We start from the raw sequence: 21,344 nt of genomic DNA on the forward strand, positions 1-21,344 counted from the left end.
CAAGTATCGTTTTAAAGACACCAATATTGTTATCGTGTTCATACACTTTCCTCAACAGACTATTGGTGACAACAGCAAGACACATAAACCCCATCTTAAATCCCAAATCAGGCGCCTCCAGGCCCTAAGTGAACAAAAAGTTGACCACTTTCATGAACCAATTCTTGGGAGGAGGCTCATCATACATAACCTCCTCATCACTAGGGATATTGCTGTACATATCTAGCTCATGGATATTGAGGTGGACGGGCCTCTTGATAAGGTAATATCCAATCACAAGTGCTAAGAAGAACGGTATTGTGATGTAGGCTATCACAAAATCTGATGAATTCCAATGCCCGTGAGTAAATACTTCCCATCCGTTGAAAATGACGATGATGGTTGACCAAAAGACAACCCAATAAGCGGGAAGAGGCTGAAATCGATTGTAGTAGCTTGAGTACGCTGGTTAGGTATAACACAAATTCGCATCAAATTCTATAGTAGCTCACTGGAGTGATTTACGATCAATGCCTTGAGCAGCAAGGCCTTTTTTAAAGCGCAGATATGTCAAAGCAATGACTGCCCATGTGATGAAACCCATTCTGTCATTGTATCAGTATTTTTCCCAAATACAGCTTACTAATTAGTATCACTGACAAGGCGTTAAGATTTGATAACCAATTCAAAATGGTAGCTGCTCCTTTTGACAGCGTCATGAAGGAAAAGGAATAAAATAGTGACACAAACGTGAGCGAAACAATTGGCAAACCTTTTTTGGTCGTCGTGGCGAAGATTTTGGGAGCATATCCTCTCAAAGACAAACCATAGAGCATACGGCTAACACTGTACTGAAACGAACTGCCAGCTGAGAAGGCAGAGGTGAGGATGGCCGCGTTGATGATACTTGGCAAGACCTTGATATTTACCCTTGTGAGCGCAATTACAAAAGGCGACGACGCTGCGGTACCGGTTGACTGCAGAAGAGAAGGGTCGTCGTGCGGTACTAACAAACCAACCATAAAAATCAACAAGATGTAAAAGATGGCGATACGCCAAAACAATCGCTTGATAGCTTTTGTAAGTGCTACTCGAGGGTTTTTGACTTCTGCAGCAGCAGCAGCGATGCTCTCGATACCAGAATACGACCCTGCGGCTTGCAGCAAGCTTGCAAAGAAACCAAGGAAATGGCCTAGAGAACCCTTGTCATGATACTCTGCAAACGCTCCCGGATTCTTCCAGTATTGAAAACCGATGCGTTCATGATTAGGTCCACCTCCCAGGTCGACCACGAGGCTAGCAATGAGGAGACCCACGGCGAGAATGACTGTAGCTTGATCAACCCATTCTTTCCAAAATAAACCAGACGAGCTCACTCTTGATCGACGCAAAAACGAATTCACTCTCTCCAAACCAGCGGACACCACAAAAATTCTGCGCAACGAGTCTTCTAGTTAGCAAACCCATCCATTATAAAAACCTGACTGACAATGGCGGTGGCGCCAATCATCAAGACAATCATATATCCCGCTTGGTGGGATGCAGGAAACGCTACATGATCCCGTGAGACCCTCAGCTACACCACAGCAAGAGATCAACTTGCCTACATCCCAATAAGAAATTAAGATACTAGCCGAAATCATCTCGGACGGCAGCAAGAGCGCATACTGAAGACAGACCTGCCAGCCAACCGCAAAGCCGATCGAAGGGTTAAACCATCTCTCGATGAAATGCAGATATCCTCCCGAGATGGGTGCATATACTGCCATTTCACCGAGGGATACCACTACCAGCCATCAATACACCTTGGTCCATCGCCGTCAGCGATCCCGGGAAATAGGACATACACATGGAATAAGCTAGCGATCCTGTCAAGATGTACGCCAGCAATGAGCCGACAGGACCGCCGTGGGAGATCGTCTTGCCAGAGCCGAGAAAGAGACCTGTACCGAGCGTGCCAGCCAGAGCAATCATCTGCATATGTCGCTGCTCCATCTTGCGTTGAACGCCATCATCTATGAGTCTGAGTCGTCAGCAAGAGTGGGACGGGACAGAGGACGGGTCAAACAGAGCTTCGTATGGACGTCTACCTTGATGTCTCTCTCCGTCGACACTTCTGCCGGCGGTACGCTGGCCACCTGGTCAATGGTGAGGATACTGGTGTCTTTTTCGTTCTTGAGAGTCGACATGGCCGGCCACAATCTCGTTCAGATGCTTATTTCTCTAGTATTGGATAGATGTCTGCCATATATATCTCTGGACGTCTTTGTTGTTGTTGCGATCAGCAGATGACAGAAGACTGTGCATGATTATGGGTATCATCCTGACAATATCTACCAAGCTGTAGTTCTCTGCCATTTCCTGCTTTTCTTCCCATACGTTAATGAATTACGTTCGACACTCGGGTGTAGAGTGGATATCTTATCTATTGGCTCTTGTCTTTGGGAAATAATCGACAGCCAATGACGTCATTGTTCGGGATCTTTCCCATAAGGATATTAACTAAAACACAAGCCATCTTGTGATTGAGATGTTTTGTCAGAGGCAGATAGGATTGCGGAGTAACTGGCACGCCTAACTAGGTGTCACGTAGCATAGTTCGATAAACATTCATGTTTATACTTTACCTTTCCATGTATTAAGTACTGTATCGGAGTCAAATCCTTGACATGTTTGTCAAGTCACGTGACTTTTGAAAATGATTTGCTAGCCTTGGTTTGAGTAGGTCAGTTAACTAGTAACTGGAATGTCATGGTATCTGTATACAAAGACTACGATTTTTGGGCAAAGAAACCAGCGAGTCTTTGTAGACTCAAGGACTGCCTCAATTGGAAAAGAATAGGATAGCATATAATGCTAGATTATAGTCGACTTTTGCTCATCGTTTCAAATTACGCAGGATGCATCGTATTAAATATTCTGCGCGCTGATTTGCATATAATCACATTTCCCATAGGGCAAATGTCAACACATATATGTAAGGTGTCCAGCCAATCTGTGGAGACAGAGACGTATTGGGGGAGGGGGTGGTCATTTGCCATGTATAAATGTTCATGTTTGGAAGCGTGATTTAGTATATACACATGTAGAACCAAAGGAGAGAAGAGGTAATGTGAGAAGATGTAGAGGCAGTCGCACAGCAACATATTTCCTCCTTGCCGAGTATGCTCACCTGATTAACTATCAGTCATGATAATCAAGAGAAGGCTTGGTCAAATCAGTAATTTCCATGGGTCGGGCGAGTAATATGTGCTGGGTAATCTGGATAATTCTGATAAGATCCCGAGGGGTTCACTCCAGCGGCTTGATATGTCACTCCGTGGCCCATTTGAGTCATCTGTGCGCCCCCATAATGATCCTCGACTTCCGCAGTGGGCATCCCATACATCACACCATCTCCCATCCCTAGTCCGACTGGTTGAGATTGGACAGGAGGAGGAAGAGAAGTGTAATTATCATGGTCATCGTGAGATGGCGGCTTAGGGCTGGGAGGTAATTTCTCATTTGTCACATGATCATCTTCCAATGAGCTTGACGCGCCAAATGATGAGCCATTGAGAGCCATGGGTGCTGGAGGATGCGTGGCGGCCATATCATTGGTTGGGTACTCGACATAGTGTACTGAAGAAGTGTTGGACAGTGAACGCTCGAGAGAGGTCTCAAATCCGTGTTTCCCAGTTTCTCGTGCAGGAAGAGCGTGATGAACATCCGAGTCGCCATGCCTATTAAGCTCAGGCCACCTAATAGCTTCGTCTTCATCGCTACTTCTTTTCTTCATTCTCCAGAAGGCAAACGCAATCAACGCCAAGACGACAATAGCAACGGCAACACTGATACCAATGATGGCGCCGGTAGGGAAACTGCTATTACCTTTCTTGGCAGTAGAGCTGGATGCCGAGGCTGTGGCGGGATTGGGAGATTCATTGGTTGCGGACTGCGTAAGGATGACAGTTATCATCTTTGTTTGTCCATTTGCATCCGTTGTGTATTGGATAGATCTATAGAGACGTGAGTAGTATGTAAAAGGAGAGTAAGAGTACTCACTCGTGGGCGCTTGGGGACACAGGAGCGGCGGTATTCGTCGAAGTAAGCGAGGGTGTCGATCCTGTCTGGTTAGCGTTTGAAGAGCCAGAATGAGCTGAGTAAAATAGAAAATCAACATCTCGATACGCTATCGTTGCTGACACATACTATCAGAATTAGAACCTGAAATAGGACTTGAAGGAATGCCACTGGTAATGCCCGATGGACCTCCATCTTTAGTACTGCTGCCTTGTTGCGACGTAGGAGGGGTGACTGGCGGTTTCACAGACGGGTCCGGGGAGGTAGTCGGAGGATTGTTGGGCGTCGTGACGGCCGAAGTAGGGCCAGTTGGTTGAGTGGGCAAAGATGTGGAACCCGACTTTACTGCTGTGCCCGAGGGTAACTATGAATATGTCGTCAGCCATTGGGCACGTCAAGAGCTATAGAATATACGTACACCATCACCATCGTCAGGTCCTCCAAACCCGTCAAAGACACCGCGCCTGTTCCAGTCGGCAAGTCCCAGTCTTGCCAACTGTCTTTTTTGATGCGCTGGCCGTACATATGCTTGGTTATGGGCGAGAACTAGGATCGGGATGAGAACAAGAGTTGCCGTTTTTGAGGCTTTCATGGCCACTGTTACTAGAGATACAATACAACTTTTTTCCGTTGAAGTTGTGGTAAGACGCCAGGAGAAGAACTTCCTTTGATCTCTTCTGGCGAGGATAATAGGACTAAGGGGAAAGAAGAGTGCGTTTTGAATGAATGTGGCTGAGTTTGACGTCTGATCAACAAGGAATTGATACTGAATTGACGTTGAAATCAGAAATAAGAAATAGAGAATGAATTGTAATTAAGAAAGAAAAAAAAGAAAAAGAAAAAAAAAAGGTTGACAACGTCAGGCGTGTTTGTGATATAATTATTACCCCTTCAAACTGTAAGTGCAAGCCCTCCACATCGCCACACTCTGGAACGCCGAGGGATTAAGAGAGGGGACATGGATGGATAAGGTTGAATGATAGATAGATTTCTCTTCCAATACTCTTTTCTATGCAAGACAAGTGCTAGATTTGCTGTACCAAAATAATTAATATTTACGAAAACCTTAAAGTAATTACCATTGTAATTACAGTGAGGCATTCAAGCCTACACAAACGAAAAGGAAATAATGTTATTAATAATTATTAATGTTAATTATTTCTTTAAATACGTTGCCACTATGTAAGTGCAAGCCCTCCACATCGCCACACTCTGGAACCCCGAGGGATTAAGAGAGGGAACATGGATGGATAAGGTTGAATGATAGATAGATTTCTTATTCATTACTCTTTTCTATGCAAGACAAGTGCTAGATTTGCTGTACCAAGATATTTAATATTTACGAAAACCTTAAAAGTAATTACCGTTGTAATTACAGTGAGGCATTCAAGCCTACACACTAACACTCAATTTTAGTCTTTCAGGTTATGATAGGCACGCGTAACAGCACTCGATGAATAGGCGCGCAATGACCTGACTCTTTTTGTTTACACATTAGAAAAACAGTAACCAAAACAAAAATGTCAAGACGTTCACGTCAACAACAAAAACAACTTGAATCTTTTCCAAAAAAGTCAAAAAAGATATTGGATCAGACACAGACAGGTTCTGCTGTTCAACTCAACCATGTTGCCCCCAAGCTGGACAAGGGCAAGGATAGAGAAACGGTGGAGGAAGCAGGCAGTTCTGAAGGAATAGATCAGGAAGAGGAACTGGAGGTATGGCAAGAATTCGCAGCAGACCATTACGGGACGGTTGAGCAACTGCCCTTGGAGCTGCATAGGAATTTCAGATTGTTGAGAGAGTTGGATGACGGCGCATTAGGTGAATAGATGGTATTTTCAGCTTGAATAGGACTAATGAATGAGGGAATATAGGGCAGATGGGAATGCTGAAGAGGCTGATACGTCAATATGTTGAAGAAAGGTGTACCCTGGCTGGGTCATTGAAGAAGCTACCATCATCGCCAGAAACACCTGTCTCAAGAAGAGCTCAAGAGCCAGAGGTCAAAAATGCCAAACAGCATCCAAGTGACTCGCTTTCACCTGGTGTTGGACAATTGCAGCAGACTCCTGTTGCCCCTGTATCTGACGGCCAGGGTGGTCTCTTTATCCATTCAGAGGCAGCAGTACAAGAAGCGAAACAATCAAGGCGGGCATTGCCTTCACCGCGTGATGCAGCAGCAGCAAGCGCTCTTATACCTGCTGATCGATCAACTGATGTAATGGAGGGGCATTCATTCTTGAACGGGAATGCTCGAGATGTTCCTATCGATCCTGCGCTTCTTTCCCTGGGCACACCTAGTGTGCCAGACTTATATGACATCCATGGCGAGCCTACATTAGCAACAGGAAAATCAGACGCGCCCAAACTCAACTTTCCACCTGAACCTATATCTACCGTCTCTCCTAAGCTCATCCGTCCTTCGGGCCCCCATAGACTGTTACCAGAAATTTCAAGGTTGACTAGAGAGATCTTACGGACAAGCGACGAGAAATTAGCTGTTGCGATAGGCGCTTATAACGCCGTAAGCTTCTTCTTACGCATGCTGTAATACAGTATGATTTGGTCAGCGCTGAGCATGCAGATGGTAGATCGATAGACACATTCGCGCGCTCGACTCTGCTTTGACTGTACAAGAGGCCTCCATCCTCCTCGGCTTGCGTCCTTCCACTCTTCCTTCTAACGCTATCGATGCAGCTCTTGATAACGACGAGATGTTGGGTTCGGGTGGCGCCAAAGATAAAGGAAGCGATGGGGAAGGGGTGGAGAGGATAATTGATGAAGAGCTAGGGTTAAGTACGGGAGGAGGAAGTAGAAGAAGAAAAGGGAAGAAAAAGACAAAGGCAAAGTCGGACCAACAGAATGTGGAAGACGAAGAGAAAGAAGAAGATTTCAACATTCCTGCTGATCCGTGAGCCCTAGCCTTTTGATATTGTAATCAAAGTAGAGTGCTGACAACAGTCCAAGTAACGAGCCGAGGTACTGCTATTGTAACCGAGTCTCATTTGGCCAAATGATTGGTTGTGATGTAGGTTGCTCAACGGTTGTCTTGTTGTATTGGGCATCACTGACTCAACGGTTAGAATGATGATTGTCCTCTTGAATGGTTCCATCTACAATGTATAGGTCTCGAGCAACCACCTACGGGCAAATGGTTGTGTGATGGCTGTAAATCCAGGATTCCTGATGTATCAGGAGGTTCGGGTCTCAAGAGAAAAAAGAAGTGAATGTACATGCATTGTTGTAGCTGGGGTTTCAGTCACTTTGTTGTCATTGCCAAAAACAACGAGTTGTGCATTTATATAAGTAATGAAACATGACTACAGAAACAAGATGTGAATTCTATCTAATAAGTACACTTTGCTTTAATCACTACTCCTGATGCGACTTAACTATAAATGGTTCTCTTGAGCTGATCATCATCCCCTTCCTCCTCTACCCCATCTTCAAGAATTTCCAATGGTCTCGTCTCTAATTGCGAAGCCTCTTGCTTCGATGCTCGCCCTCCAGCTGTCAATGTCTGTTCAGCAACACCAGTTCCCTCTAGATGTGAGTGAGGGATACTTGGATCAGGGGAGCTTGTCATCTTAAGCTCGTCACCTTCTAATATGATTTTGACAACATGTCCATCTTTGATATCTCCCTCCAATAGTCTTTTCGCAACTTTGCTGATCACCTGATCCCTTACAACTCTATTAATTGCTCTCGCACCATATTCCTCTGAATATCCCTTCTTAGCCAGCCATGCTTTGGCATCATCATCCACGTCAAGGGTGATGCGCCTACTATCCAGGCGAGATTGAAGTTCCCGAAGACGAAGAGCAACGATATCGAGGATGACGGAGGGAGGGAGTTTGTTGAAGATCAACAACTCATCGAGACGATTGATGAGTTCGGGGCGGAAGAAGCGGTTGACGTGAGAGAGGACATTGGTGCGCGTCGCAGGGGTGATGGAACCGTCTGGATGACATGCACCTGGTACGTACAAAGCCCTAAAGCATGGTAAGCGCTGGCAAAGCCAAATAGTAAATTAACTTAGCACGTACTCTGATCCTAGATTCGAAGTTAAACAAATGATGGTGTTTTTGAAATTAACATTCCTCCCTTGTCCATCGGTCAAGCTACCTTCATCGAGAATCTGTAGGAGGATGTTTGCAACATCGGGATGCGCCTTCTCAATCTCATCAAACACCACAACAGCGTATGGCCGTCGACGAACAGCTTCCGTCAGCTGACCGCCTTCTTCATAGCCAACGAAGCCGGCTGTAGCGCCAATGAGACGGGAAACTGTGTGTTTGTCGTGAAATTCAGACATGTTAAGTTGAATCCTGTCCGAAGCGTCAACAGAGGTGCACACGATGAAATGTATATAAAAACTCACAAAGCCCTTTTTTCGTCCGCAAATAAGAACTCGGCTAGACTTTTGCAGAGCTCGCTCTTACCCACACCAGTGGGACCAAGAAACAAGAATGAGGCCAAGGGTCTTGTAGGAGCTTGTAGACCCGCACGCGAGAGACGCACGGCATCGGCCACTGCATGTATAACTTCATCTTGGCCCACAACTCGTTGTTTAAGAGAATCTTCCATCTAAAAAAGTCAAGAGCATGTAAAGTAGAAGCAAAGTTGACCTACATGAACGATACGTTCCCGTTCACCCTTGAGAAGGTTTGTGACGGGAATACCGGTAGCTTTAGCCACACTACTTATTGTCAGCTACAGCAAGAATCCTATTGTAATCCACCTACACAACAGCAATATCTTCACTTGTCACTTTGTCTCTCACAGCCATATTAGGCTCTTCCTCGTTCTCCGCTTGTAATTCCGCTTGTGCCTTTGGTAGTCTTTGTTGTAATTGAGGAATTGTAGAGTATCGCAATCTCGACGCTTTTTCAAATTCGCCAGCTCTTTGAGCATTCTCCAAATCGATAGTTGCCTGTTCTATTTGCTCCTTAATAGCTTTGATTTCTGCCACCCTTTCTCTCTCTTGAGCCCAAAGATCATTCAAATGCTTCTGCTGGTGTTTTTTCTCCTTCAATGTCTCTTCTACTTTATCCCTTCGAGACACAGAAAACGAGTCATCTTCATTTTTGAGAGACTCTCGCTCAATTTCCAGAGTGACGATTTCACGATCGAGTTTCTCCAGCTCGTTAGGTCGGGACTCTTGAGCAAGTTTCAAGGCTGATGAAGCTTCATCGACCAGGTCAATAGCCTTGTCCGGAAGATATCTGTCAGAAATGTAACGATCTGAATAGACAGCCGCAGTAACCAACGCTGAATCCGCAATTTGCACTCCGAAATGGACTTCAAATCTCGACTTAAGACCTCGGAGGATAGATATGGTTGACTCAACACTTGGTTCGTTGATAATAATGGGCTGGAATCTCCGTTGAAGGGCGGCATCTTTCTCAATAGTCTTCCGATACTCGTCCAAAGTAGTGGCGCCAACGAGCTGAAGACCACGAGCAAGGGCGGGTTTGATCATATTTCCAGCGTCAAGTGAGCCTTCGGCTTTCCCCAGGTTGAGCAGCGTATGGAGTTCGTCAATGAAAATAATGACGTTGCCCTCCTCCTCCTCAATATCTTTAAGTAATGATTTGAAACGAGACTCGAATTCGCCACGAACACCAGTACCTGCCATGAGCATGGATAAGTCTAGCGAGAGAAGCCGTTTGCCGTGAATTGACTATGACAATTAATAGTGGCTCTTCAGGATTCTCAGCTGCTTACCTCGGGCACTTCCTTGTTCACTATCCTAGTTGCCAAGCCCTCTAAAATAGCCGTCTTGCCTACACCAGGCAAACCTAGCAATACTGGATTACTCTTCGTCCGTCTACTCAAGATTTGTATTGTTCTCCTTATCTCTTCATCTCTTCCAATGATTGGATCAAGTTTGCCCTCGGTAGCGAGCTTGGTCAAGTCTACAGAGAACTGTTTGAGTGTTTCGCCCTTCTCGGGCGCTTGGCCCATCATGCCTCCGCCGGGAAAACGCATACCCCCGAAGCCTCCGCCAGGGGGCCCACCAGGCCCACCAGGAGGACCTTGAGCATAGTTTCGTACGAGATTTGGTATAACGCGGGTGGCGAGTGTCGGGATGGGTCGAATAAGTTGGGTAGTAGGAAGGCAAGGAGGGTGAGATGGAATGCGGGCGAGTCTGATTAAGTGTTTGCGCGCAATCATAGTGGCTCGGTAATCGTTGAAATCTTTGCCACCTTGCTGCTTTTTATGTCGTTTATAAATGTAAAAAGAAGAAATATTAAAATACTTGGAGAAATTTCTAGCAATACCTAGATAATCCTAGACTTCGTCAATCTCCCAGGCACAATTACGTCACGTGACGGAACCAAACGGATGTTAAAGAATGAGTAATGGATAGGCAAGTTGACAGCTGGCACGCCTAATCCAGTCGCTTCGTAGTCTAACCTCATTAGAAGCTTTTGTTAATTTCTCTTTCATACCACCATATGCTATCTATATAAACAGGGTCAAATCCTTGACAACTTGGCTGGGTTTTCACCAGTCTCTTTCAAATGATACAAAGTCATAATGTATGCAATGGATGTCTCTATGAAATTGCAGAATAATATATGACACAATCCATGAATCACAGACAACACATTCAACAACCAGCCCAATAGGATTTTTCTGAATCGAGCCTTTAGCAATGATCTCTAAAGACAAATGAGACAAAACTCACAATGGATACTTTGTCATGCATTTTCAGGTGTCCGAGCAGATATGATTCCTGCTGCTCTAGCTGCAGCCAGCGCTCTTGTGACTATTTCTGGAGATAAGCCCATCTGAAGACCGATACGGTAATCCTCTTCGTCCTCTCCTGTTCGTACTTGTGTTTGTCCCTCAGCAACATTGTGTGAGGTTTCCTGATCGCTACGCGAACTGCACCTATACCAACTGTCAAATTTTTGCTTTTCATTTATTGATAGACATACCAAAATCTATGGCCTTCTTGCCAAGCTCTACTCTGACATTCTTTGCTGCAATACTTTGCCTTTCTACATCTCCTGCATTTAGCAAACTCTCTTGAAAACTTTTCCCATCTTCCGCATGACATATTGGCGCATTGCCTGATACCGCCTCGTGCATCATCTTTTCTGCAGGCATTACGCATAATAACGCCAGCCCAATATTGAATCTCGGCCGGAATCTTGAACATTAACGGATCGGAGGGTGATGGGCGGAAAGTGAGACGCTCAACAAGTGAAAATATGTCGGGAGTTTCAGAGTAAGCAGGACGCTCAGGTAAAGGCGTAGTCACATAATCATGCCCAAGGTCAAAGGTGTGATGAATAGGACGTCGGATATGATGAAAAGCAGATCGCACATGAGGGTATTTTGACAAGTAGGCCAAGAGTTGAAGGGCGAGGAGTATGCTGTCATCGGAATAACGATTTCCATCAGGGTTCAGCAGTGAGCTTATGCCTACATAACTTCCCAAATCGTTGAATCCCCTTGGAGCACCATTGGCGATGATAATCTGGGCCTCTGGTTGCTGAACAGCCGGATCTTGCCCTGGTGCCTGCCGTGGAGTTGGAGCCTCAGCAGGGGCTGTCCTGGGCGTCTGAGCGGCTCCAGGTTGACCAGGTGGTGCGCCAGCCTCCATGTCCAATCTTGCTTGTTCAGCAGCCATTGCTTCCGGATCGGGCTCCTCTAGCTCTTGTCCGCCAGTTGCCTCAATGATCTCAACATTCGGAGGGGGCCCTGGTTCGTCAGGTACTATGGGACCGTTGTTTTCCATTGCTTGAGCATTAACAGCTGCGATACCAGCTGCAATGGTGGCTGTAGGCAAATCAATGTCTTCTCCTCCGTCTGATTGACCACTCCCAACTCCATCTCTTCTCCGTCTTTCTCTGTCATTTCTTGGAGCAAGGCTGCTCTGTCTTGCGATGATGGTTCCGCGCCTGCCATATCGTACACTAGCACCTACGTTATCGCCCTCTTGGCGCGGAGGTGTGCCCATTGGACTAGATTGGGTACTTGTAGGATCCGGAGCAAGTTGTGGAATACGAGAAGGTCCAATGTTGAGTGGCGGAGGACGTACAGATGGATTACTTGCTTGAAGATTACTCTCAGACGTGATTCTGGGAATTCCTCCAGCGAGTGTACTCGCATCGTCTCCTGAGAAAGACTCGGCGATGTTTCCCACATGTCCATGCACAGAAACTTCTCGATCTCGTGGTTGACGGCCCCCTGGTGGGATAGTAATTGACATGGGAAGGACGCTGGTCGTTGCCCTAGGCGTGGTAGATGATTGGGATTGAGTTTGAGCACTGGCAGTGCCTGTGATGCTCCCATCTGAATCCGCTCGCATGTCCGCATCAAGGCTGGCATCATCTGCATCCACAGAGGCATCGGTTGTCTCCCCCCCTTCAGCATCAGCATCCGCCATGTCCACGTCGGTGTCATTCCGCGCCGGGGGCCTAGGAGACAGTAAGGATGGACCGGCTATGGGGAAAGGATTGAAGCCAAAAGCGGTCGCCGGCTGTACCGACGGTTGAGGTAGTTGAGTTTGGGCTATCGGCTGGGCAGTGGCAGTGGCCTGAGCCTGGTCATCTTGAGCAAAGTGATGGCGGAATGTAGTTCGTTGCTTTTCTTTTCTTTCTGATCTGTCTTTCTCCCTGTCTTCCTTCTTTTCTCTTCTCTTCAAGTTTTCAGTACCAGGTACTGGTAAACCAGCAGCAAAGGCATCCACAGCCCCTTGACTGCCAAGCGGACCCGAGTAAATTGATATTCCGTGGTCTCTCAACCAGCTTTCCAATATTTGAGCAACCAGATCGAGCGCTCCGCTTTGTACAACCCTTGTCCTGATCGTTTCACTTCCTCTGACGCCAATATTGACGACACATTGGAAAGCTAAGCTATGTTTGAGAGAGTTTGCACGCTCCATAGTGATCACTCGGGCGGTAGGCGGACCATTGAGACCCCAAAGGTCTTGGGGAGCAGGAGCTTCTTTTGGCAGACGAGATTCACGGAGTATATCGAGAAGGCGTTCCAACCCGCCATCAATGGTGAGCATTTCACGAATACGAGGAGAAGTCGATGTGAGGGATGTAAGCGCTGTAAGTGAATTGAGGAGGGCTAACGAACTGTTTGTGTCTAAGGCTAGATGCAAGTCCGTCAGCAAAACGTCACAAGCAATCCACGAGTACTGCCAATTCAGACTCTCTTTTTGCTGACTAAACGTTTACCTACCTCGCCTATCATAGACCATATGGGTGATGATGGTGACAGCCCTGTTCTGAGGCGGCGCAGTGACATTGGATTCTCTCATATTTGACTGTCCTCGTCCAAAGCGCCTTGGCCGTTGAGAATCGTTTCTGTTGCCTAGTAATTGACCGGTTGGATCCAATCGCTCAATCTATAGATGGTAGTCACACGAGAGCTTCCGTCGTGGCCACACGCTTGTGGGTGCTGCTGGTGACTCTCTGTGAATGCTTCGGTAAAGACTCAAGCCTGTGTTTGTAGCAGTGTTTCAATAGAATGTTTTTTGAAAGAAGAAAAAAAGAGAAAAAGTTGAAAGGAAAAAGAAGAAGCAAAAAAGTATTATGAATGGAAGTGTCGTTCTGTTTGCCTAAAGATGCTGAGAGACTCTCCGTTACGCATGTGGCACTCTTACTTTTCGTTTGTCCTACATACAACTTTGACTCTTTGCATGCATGCATAATGAAATTTCAAAAATTTATATCCCATATCCAGCTTGTATATATTTATTTTGGCCATTAATGCATGAAAAATAAATGTATTTTTATAATGTGCCAGTATGTACTGGCCGATTGCCACGTGGTAGAAATGGCTGGTTCATTCAACTTGGTAGAAATTCAAGAAAGAAAGAAAAGAGACTATCTTTTGTAATCTTTCTTCATCAATCGTTTATAAAAGCAGCATATATAATCCAAATATGCCTTAGCCACTCTTGGATAGTTTAGAGGCTGGCATGACCTCTTGCCAACTCGCTCCAGTCGAGAAAGGCCAACGGTAGTGGTAGAGGGATACCCATATCACCTAAAGTCAACTGCCGATCATAGAGATTCTGTGTCTTGATCCGAAGCCAGCTGTCAGGATTGAGGTTGGTCTTGGGACTTGGGTTTTGACGTTGGGACGAGGTTTAGCTTCGCTGAGAATGGTCTAACTGGAATAGAAGATGGCAGCTATCAGGATTGATTCTGCAGGGATATACAGACAGAGCGTCCTTGGTTATATCTCCTTAGCTTCTGATCATCTCGGTTAGAGCCGGGTTGTTTCAACTCTATCACTTATCGAACTGCATAACCTCTTGACTTATTTTGAGTCGTCCCTATTCATGATCCTGGCACCAGGTATATGGCAGAACCATGGGAGAAGGGTAAAACCCTTCTTGGCAAGTTCCATCTTCCTCTCATCCCTTCTTTCATTTGACCCCTCCGTGCTTTCACTTTAACCTTGAAGCTTCTCCAAGCGCAATTCTTACCATTGTCTTCTTATTGCTTTAGATTGAAGCGATAAAGGTTTATTGACTGCTCTTCTTTTTTGACAAATAGAGATCCTTTGAGGTTCCCTCTTGCATGTTTGAGCTCGTATCTACATTGGGTTATGACACCCACTGAGAGGAAAACCTCAACGGAAGGCTGCAAGCATACAGTCACAACCTGCCTGAAAGCGGCACAAAGAATTGCCGGGTTTGCGTATATATAGAGACTGATCGAAGCAAACTTATCGTCTTTACCAGTATCTATGACTTCATATCGAGTTTCACCTAGAAACGTCAGAATATATATACTAAGCTTACGCTTATAGCAGCAATAAATATTATGGTTTTCGCATGTAAGTTGATCGCGACAGGACATGAGGGTAACCACTAGGGTTGGCTAACTGTTGACTGTCAGTTGTGAACCCCTGGCTCTATCGTCCTCGATGGGTTTATAATCCATACATCGGTCCTGTGGCACCGGTAGTCAGCTACTCTACCCCATACGCTACTCCTGTAGCGATAAACTCCTCCTCGGTTCCTGTGGTACAAGAGACGATGACTACATCTCCCAGATACTCGCCTCCTTGCAGACACCTCACTGTCGTTGCCAGATCTCAATCAAGCAGACATCGAAGGCTGCCCTCGCCCTATGCTGCTGGGGCCCACAGTCAGTATGCACTGCAAAACAGGAGTTACAGCGGGCACAGCGGGCACAGAGGCCACAGTGGGCGAGAAAGGAGGTATTGACGAAAGAAGAACGGTAAAGATGTGAATAAAGATCAGCAGTGTAAAAAGCCCTCCGCAATGGAATGGGGCCTGTATAATGTGAATTAACTTGTATTCCTATTTGTCTCTGAATGTAAAAATAGTTGTGTGCCAAAAATTACATGCTTTGAGGGACAGTCTCTTATTCGCCAGTCCAATAGCTTCTAGGTCCACAACTTGATTAATCCGTCCCAAGAAGCAGTCACAAGCTTGGACTGACACCCTTGTCAACGTCATCGATGACCAGTATCAAGCCTACTCACATGTTCGTTGGGCAGCCACGCGTGATCAATCACAACTTGATTATGTGCTTTCAGCCTTTTTGTAATCTTTCCACTTTTCCAATCCCAAAAGACAACTTCTCCGCCACCTGTACCAGACGAAATGTATTTGCCGTCTGGCGAAAACCCGACATTACAAGCATAACCGGCAACAGCATGACCAGCAAAGCGCTTTTTTCTGTTTTGTCTGAAAGAGCCATCGGCAGAGTAGATGAGGATTTGATTATCGAGGGATTGACACGCAAAGTATTTTTCTAAATTGGCCATCAATCATTCATATACAGACATGTAAGAGCATAGGTCCACTTACTGCTCGGATGCAGAGCAACTGCCGGCATTGAATGCATATACGGTTCAGCAATATATTTGATCACCACAGGGATATCGTAATCCCAGCCTCGGATCGTCTTGTCATCAGAGGTAGTCACAAATCGGCGGTTCTCATCGACAAATGTTATAGTGTTGACAGGACCGAGATGTTGATCATAAGTTTGGACAATCTCACGTTCTCGGAGATCATACTACAAGGACATCAAACGAGCTCGCAAGTGATGTTTTGTACGTACTTGAATAATCTTTTTGTCTTGCATACCAGCCAAAAAGATATGCTGCTTGTCGCCATCTGGATTAAATTTGACAACATTTGGGATTTTGCCATTGGTAAAGGCCTGTATACACTTGCCCGTCTCTGTGTCCCAAAGTTTGATATGTTTGTCATATGAAGCAGAAAGGAACTTGTCACCGCTATTATTGAAAGCAATATCTTTGATAGCTTGTGAGTGACCGAGAAAGGTACGGAGGCAATTTCCTTCATGATAAATATCCCAAAGTTTTACCTTGGTATCCATACTAGCAGAGAGGAGTAGATGACCACTCCGAGGGAACAATCGAATAGCGGAAACGGCCTTGTTGTGACCCGTCTAATGACATGTTAGCTTTGTGATGACCGAACAAGGCGAGTGGCCTACCCAAGTATGTATACATCGTTCGGGAACATAAGCGTTGGGTGGAGGCGCATCATCTGAAGGATTGAGTTTGACGTCGGTGTCTGTGGGAATATGCATATAAGTTCGACCGGCGTAATCATACAAATCCTTGCCTAATACTGAAGTTAGCGAGTCAAATGCAACGAGGGTGCATGAAAGCATACCATGAAAGATGCTCTTTTCTTCCATAGCAGTTTTCATTTTTTCTTTGGCTGCCGCTGTCGCCTCCTCTCTTCGTCTCTTTTCCTCTCTCCATTCTTCATTTTCATACTCTTCCTCGAAAACCGGCTCTTCTTCTTTGTCTTTCTGCCAATCTGCCCATGGGCCCATATAAGCATCGTCACCATCCACAATCCCCGCATCTCCTTTACCCCCACGCTTTCTCTTTGTCTCTTTCTTTTGCGATCTGGTAGGGCGTACGTTTTCAATCGAATTGTATCCGTTAGAATGGGCGTTGTTGACAGATCCAATGTAAGGTTGAGTGTTGGATGACTCAAGGGAAGGGTTGAGAGTATAGCCATACACATCAAAAGTGCGCTGAGCCACAAGGAATGAATAATCGTCCATAGATTGTTCTTCAACATGTCCTAACGTAGAAAAATCACTTAGCTCTTCTCAAAGCTTCACTTTCAATGATTGGCGTACCTGATAAAGTATTCATTCCCTTGTTTTTTCTGTGGTCAAAAGGATTTTCTGGTCCAGCAACAGGTCGATTCATCTCTTCATAAGTTAGATTGACATTCATGACCTTGTCTGTCGGCCTTGTTATGATAGCTCCTCCAACGCCATTAGGATCCTAATGAATGTGAGCTTGTTATCTGTCGGAAGATGGAAATACGTCTTTACTTCTATAAGTACCTCTGGGGTAGCCAACACGACCGTCTTTTGATCCCTATGGCCTCTAGTCTCCACTTGAGCCACAGCGGACAGCCCGAAAGCATCTTTTTTTGCTTCTAATGCCATTTTTTCATCATCTTCATCTTCTTCTGCTGGTTCGTTTCCTTCAAAGTTTCCACCTAGTACTGGAAGGGTTGAGGGAGCCGAGGCGGAAGGCGAATCATCACCCGATGATCCATATCCTGCTAAGAGAGCCGACATGTTGGGAAATTCAGCTTTTTCCGGGATATAAACAAGAGAAAGAGATTCAAAATCAAAAGTTATAGGAAATAAGTTGTTAGTAAAGGGATGAGCCTGATTTCATTTAGAGCCCAAAATTGCCCTGGGCAGAATATATATATTCGGACATTTTACTCATAATTGGGTTTGTTTACAATTGGAGCTGAGACTACAATTGTAATTATTTTTTAGAAACGATCAATAACAAAAAGTTATCAATTCATGCATGGCATGCAGTATAAAAAAAGTATTGTCTCAACACATCTCATAGTCTACCGCCCAACACTCTACCATCTTTAAAGCATAAAAGTAAATGACTACAACAAGTTGTACTGCCCAAGACATTGTGCTGCTCCTAGAAACCATATATAGAAGAATAAGAGATTCAATCGTTAGTTTTCCCATATTTGTGGCTGATCCCACCCAAGATTCCCTGCAAAGCCCAGCCCTACCCAAGTCTCTTGCGCTTCTGTCCCATTTGTATCCGGTCTTAGTCCCATCCCAGGCGTAATCCCACCCGACAAAGGCTCATCTTCTGTCACCCCTGCGTAATTGTCTCCTATCCCGTTGGGATCGGCTCCATCCAAAGTGACAAATTGGTTAAACATATCGTCAAGTTCCTTGGCAATGACATCAGTTGCGACTGGTGATTGAGGAGCTAGAGGTTGTTTTTCATTGAGATTTTGCTGATAGAATAGTCTAGAACGTTGTAACTGTTGAGGTTGTGGAAGCTCTAGTGGTAATTGTGATTGTGAGGGAGCTGATTGATTTGGGGTGGGAGATGGCATTTGTCCTTGTTTCTGCAAGGCCGTCATGATTTTCTCCAGCGCTTTCGCATCAAGAGGTTTTGATAGATCAATTATATCATCTTCGTGACTATCCCCCTGTCTGTTCTTCTCAACTTGAAATTGTGTAGACATGTGGATCCTTTCCTGACCTTTATCTGTATATACAGGTGAGGATGGTAGAAAACCAAGATTCTCCTCGATAGCATTTCGAGATCTGGCATAAACTGCGTCTGTTAAGACTGATGATTCCGTTATTTCTGCTACCGAGAAGGGTTGATTTTGGGATACAGACTGAGAGCTAGTTGGGTAATTTGGATTGAGAAACATGTCTGCGAGATTAATCTCAAAATCTCGCCCGCTACTGTGTTGCGCAGATTGAGATGAAACAAGTGATAAGCCTGGCTGTTGATGAGGTTGTGCGGGTTGTCCTTGTTCCAGTTGACTACTTATAGTCTTCAAAAAGTCATCTAAAATGAAATCTTCCATCATTGTCCGCCCCTGTCTTTCTTCTGTTGCACCATCTTCGTTCTTATTCTGAGGAGGGAATGCCCATAGCTCAGTATTAACAGAGATAGGCATGTTTCTAGCTAAATTCTCGTCCTCGCAATGAGGCATACTACCATCTGCTAACCATTGTTGCTGGATAAAGGATAACATATCAGAGTCGTCATGGCCCATAGAGGGCCTAGAATCACTGGACGCATTCGAAGATGTATCAGTGAATACCGAAGGTGGGAGGTCATAGATGGAATCGCTTTGACGCGACTGAGCAGATGTCCTTGATTGAAGTAGAGAATACGATATTCTCATGCTTCTATCGTCCTTAACGCGGCCTCGAGCCATATTATCACCAGACAAACTGCCAGATCTGTCCAATGTATTTGGTTTTGCATCTTTACCTTTTGAGAGACGCGTATCTGAAGCTCGTTTTGGAAGAACAGGACGCCCTGGTTTTATTGGATGCTTCATTTTTTCACCAGATTTCATGGCATCAGAAAGTACACTATTCGTTGAAGCTGCAGGTTGGGCGATAGCGGCAAGCTGTGACGCTTCATGTTGGACTGCGGAATTGATAGGCTGCGTAAAATTAGTTAAAGCTGGATAAAAGGCGGGATAGTATTCAATATTAGACATTGTTGCAGTATTAGGATGATGAGGTGCGATGGTCTGCTGTTGACTAGAAAATATTGAAACATCTGTAATGGCAGAAAGAGAATGTTCTGTTTCCTTGTCTTGGCTACCTTCGCAATACGATCCGGCCACCACACCCATCTGATTACCATCATGGTCTTGCATCTTAGTATCGCCATCTTCATCCCTTCCTGCACATTTACATTCTCCACAACATCCACAGTGATGCTTGTCACAAACACATTCCCCAGGAGCACATCTACATTTACTACCACAACATTCCAGTGGTTTCAGCGGCGTAAGTCCCATTGAATGAGCTGCCTCTTCGCTCAATGAGGCGGCAGGAGGGAGGATTCGAGTATCATGTGGATTGAACGAGTTAAGATGTTGAAAAGGTGGCTGTGGGACCTGTGCAGCAGCCATGCAAATAAGCTGGGCAATGGATTGCACACCCGATGGGATAGGGATAGAATGTGCACAGTCGTGATGACTCTTGCAACTATCTCCACATATGTCATCATATGAGTGGTCACCAGAGGCTAGACCAGCATGATCATGAGTAGCGCATCCGGAACAAGCACAATCGTCGCCACACATACACGCGCCTATCAGCACATCTTCTGAGGTAGGGAATGACAAGGGCATATTTGAACCTGTTTTTCTTTCTGTGTGGCTGCCATCATTATTGGCCCCTATATCAAAGGATTCAATCCCCGGTAGACCGACAGCAGAGCGAGGAATTTCTGATGCGAGTGAGCCGTCTTTGTTGACGGCTGCACACATGAGTGTACGCATATCTGTGAGGGGTTTTATCTTATTTGGGGGAGGGCGGACTGAGCGTGGACTAACCCATCCAGGTGTTCTCAGCCCCGCGCTGACAGGAGATTCGCGTCTATGCCGTGTATCAACCGAATACGGAGAGAATAGCCTGGCTTTGTGCAAATGTGATATACTGTGGGTATTGCGAGGAATATTTTCGGAATTGAGAGAGGACGAAGAAGAGAGCTTGAAAGGAAGATCTGGATGAGGTGGCGATCCACTACAACCTCCAGCAGGAGACTCAAAAGCTGCTGGTAGGTGCATCGCGGACTTGTTTGAATCTAACGACCCGTTGTGTTTGCTTTGACTCTTCCGTCTTGGCTCGCAACAAGAGCATGGTTCTCCCAGCTCACATTTACAAGGGTTCAGCAAAGCTTGTACTGTTCCATGTCAGGCCATTCTCAATCACAAACGTTACACACCTGTTCTCTCTGCAGCCTTTACCACTTGGTCGTCATCACCCAGACCTTGCAACGCACTAGCTGCCGCAGCCAGCTCATGAACATCTTTCAACCCATTAGGGAATGTAGCACGGGAACCAGGCTGGCCCTTTTTTGTCTCCATTTCCGGAGATGATCTTGACGTTTGACCTTCAAATTCAAAGGGCAACACAACATCGCATACTTTAGGATTTTCGCTGCCACACATACACTTTTTTCACCATCAGCAAGCATGCGCTCGCAAAGAGACTGAGTTTTGCGCCATTCGAAGAATGAGTACAGTACTCACCTTTGTATGTACGCTCGAACCGGCCGTCTTCCTCTTCTCCTTGCAATACTTGCATTGAGTGGTAGGTCTTCCCTTTTTCTTTACTTCATACAAGGGTCGATCGGTATGAGTACAAGAAGATACTCGATGGCCTTTGATACACTTTTCGCAAGCATACTTTTTATCGTTAATAAGCACCATCTTGATAATCTCCCAGATTGAGCGTATTAAAGACGAGTAGCGT

At 45.5% G+C, this 21,344-nt stretch overlaps 8 protein-coding genes across 8 annotated transcripts; 2 read left to right on the top strand and 6 right to left on the bottom strand.

Annotated features, from left to right (window-relative positions):
* Positions 1-124: 124 nt before the first annotated feature.
* Positions 125-2,168, bottom strand: L203_101474 (uncharacterized protein; the record flags this gene model as incomplete). Its single annotated transcript, XM_066210914.1, has 8 exons — positions 125-434; positions 492-584; positions 640-1,306; positions 1,356-1,413; positions 1,469-1,530; positions 1,583-1,765; positions 1,827-1,994; positions 2,048-2,168. The coding sequence occupies 8 exons, from the start codon at positions 2,166-2,168 to the stop codon at positions 125-127; spliced, it is 1,662 nt and encodes a 553-aa protein (XP_066067011.1).
* A 1,028-nt stretch (positions 2,169-3,196) lies between these two features.
* Positions 3,197-4,633, bottom strand: L203_101475 (uncharacterized protein; the record flags this gene model as incomplete). Its single annotated transcript, XM_066210915.1, has 4 exons — positions 3,197-3,977; positions 4,024-4,117; positions 4,171-4,405; positions 4,460-4,633. The coding sequence occupies 4 exons, from the start codon at positions 4,631-4,633 to the stop codon at positions 3,197-3,199; spliced, it is 1,284 nt and encodes a 427-aa protein (XP_066067012.1).
* A 928-nt stretch (positions 4,634-5,561) lies between these two features.
* L203_101476 (uncharacterized protein) lies at positions 5,562-7,271 on the top strand (the record flags this gene model as incomplete). Its single annotated transcript, XM_066210916.1, has 5 exons — positions 5,562-5,865; positions 5,919-6,568; positions 6,636-6,955; positions 7,012-7,072; positions 7,128-7,271. 5 exons carry the CDS (start codon positions 5,562-5,564, stop codon positions 7,269-7,271), a joined length of 1,479 nt encoding a protein of 492 aa, XP_066067013.1.
* A 161-nt stretch (positions 7,272-7,432) lies between these two features.
* L203_101477 (uncharacterized protein) lies at positions 7,433-10,221 on the bottom strand (the record flags this gene model as incomplete). The annotated part of the gene is made up of 6 exons (XM_066210917.1): positions 7,433-8,036; positions 8,091-8,372; positions 8,426-8,631; positions 8,677-8,743; positions 8,790-9,727; positions 9,772-10,221. The coding sequence occupies 6 exons, from the start codon at positions 10,219-10,221 to the stop codon at positions 7,433-7,435; spliced, it is 2,547 nt and encodes an 848-aa protein (XP_066067014.1).
* Positions 10,222-10,751: 530 nt separating this feature from the next.
* L203_101478 (uncharacterized protein) lies at positions 10,752-13,330 on the bottom strand (the record flags this gene model as incomplete). The annotated part of the gene is made up of 3 exons (XM_066210918.1): positions 10,752-10,944; positions 10,992-13,161; positions 13,252-13,330. The coding sequence occupies 3 exons, from the start codon at positions 13,328-13,330 to the stop codon at positions 10,752-10,754; spliced, it is 2,442 nt and encodes an 813-aa protein (XP_066067015.1).
* Positions 13,331-14,846: 1,516 nt separating this feature from the next.
* Positions 14,847-15,278, top strand: L203_101479 (uncharacterized protein; the record flags this gene model as incomplete). Its single annotated transcript, XM_066210919.1, has 3 exons — positions 14,847-14,859; positions 14,922-15,173; positions 15,223-15,278. 3 exons carry the CDS (start codon positions 14,847-14,849, stop codon positions 15,276-15,278), a joined length of 321 nt encoding a protein of 106 aa, XP_066067016.1.
* A 157-nt stretch (positions 15,279-15,435) lies between these two features.
* L203_101480 (uncharacterized protein) lies at positions 15,436-17,636 on the bottom strand (the record flags this gene model as incomplete). Its single annotated transcript, XM_066210920.1, has 8 exons — positions 15,436-15,486; positions 15,535-15,806; positions 15,863-16,073; positions 16,119-16,472; positions 16,521-16,651; positions 16,703-17,125; positions 17,184-17,334; positions 17,385-17,636. 8 exons carry the CDS (start codon positions 17,634-17,636, stop codon positions 15,436-15,438), a joined length of 1,845 nt encoding a protein of 614 aa, XP_066067017.1.
* Positions 17,637-18,046: 410 nt separating this feature from the next.
* Positions 18,047-21,301, bottom strand: L203_101481 (uncharacterized protein; the record flags this gene model as incomplete). Its single annotated transcript, XM_066210921.1, has 3 exons — positions 18,047-20,772; positions 20,815-21,043; positions 21,122-21,301. 3 exons carry the CDS (start codon positions 21,299-21,301, stop codon positions 18,047-18,049), a joined length of 3,135 nt encoding a protein of 1,044 aa, XP_066067018.1.
* Positions 21,302-21,344: the final 43 nt, after the last annotated feature.

This window comes from Cryptococcus depauperatus, chromosome 2 (assembly GCF_001720195.1).
Source record: "Cryptococcus depauperatus CBS 7841 chromosome 2, complete sequence".
NCBI classification, from domain to species: Eukaryota; Fungi; Basidiomycota; class Tremellomycetes; order Tremellales; family Cryptococcaceae; genus Cryptococcus; species Cryptococcus depauperatus.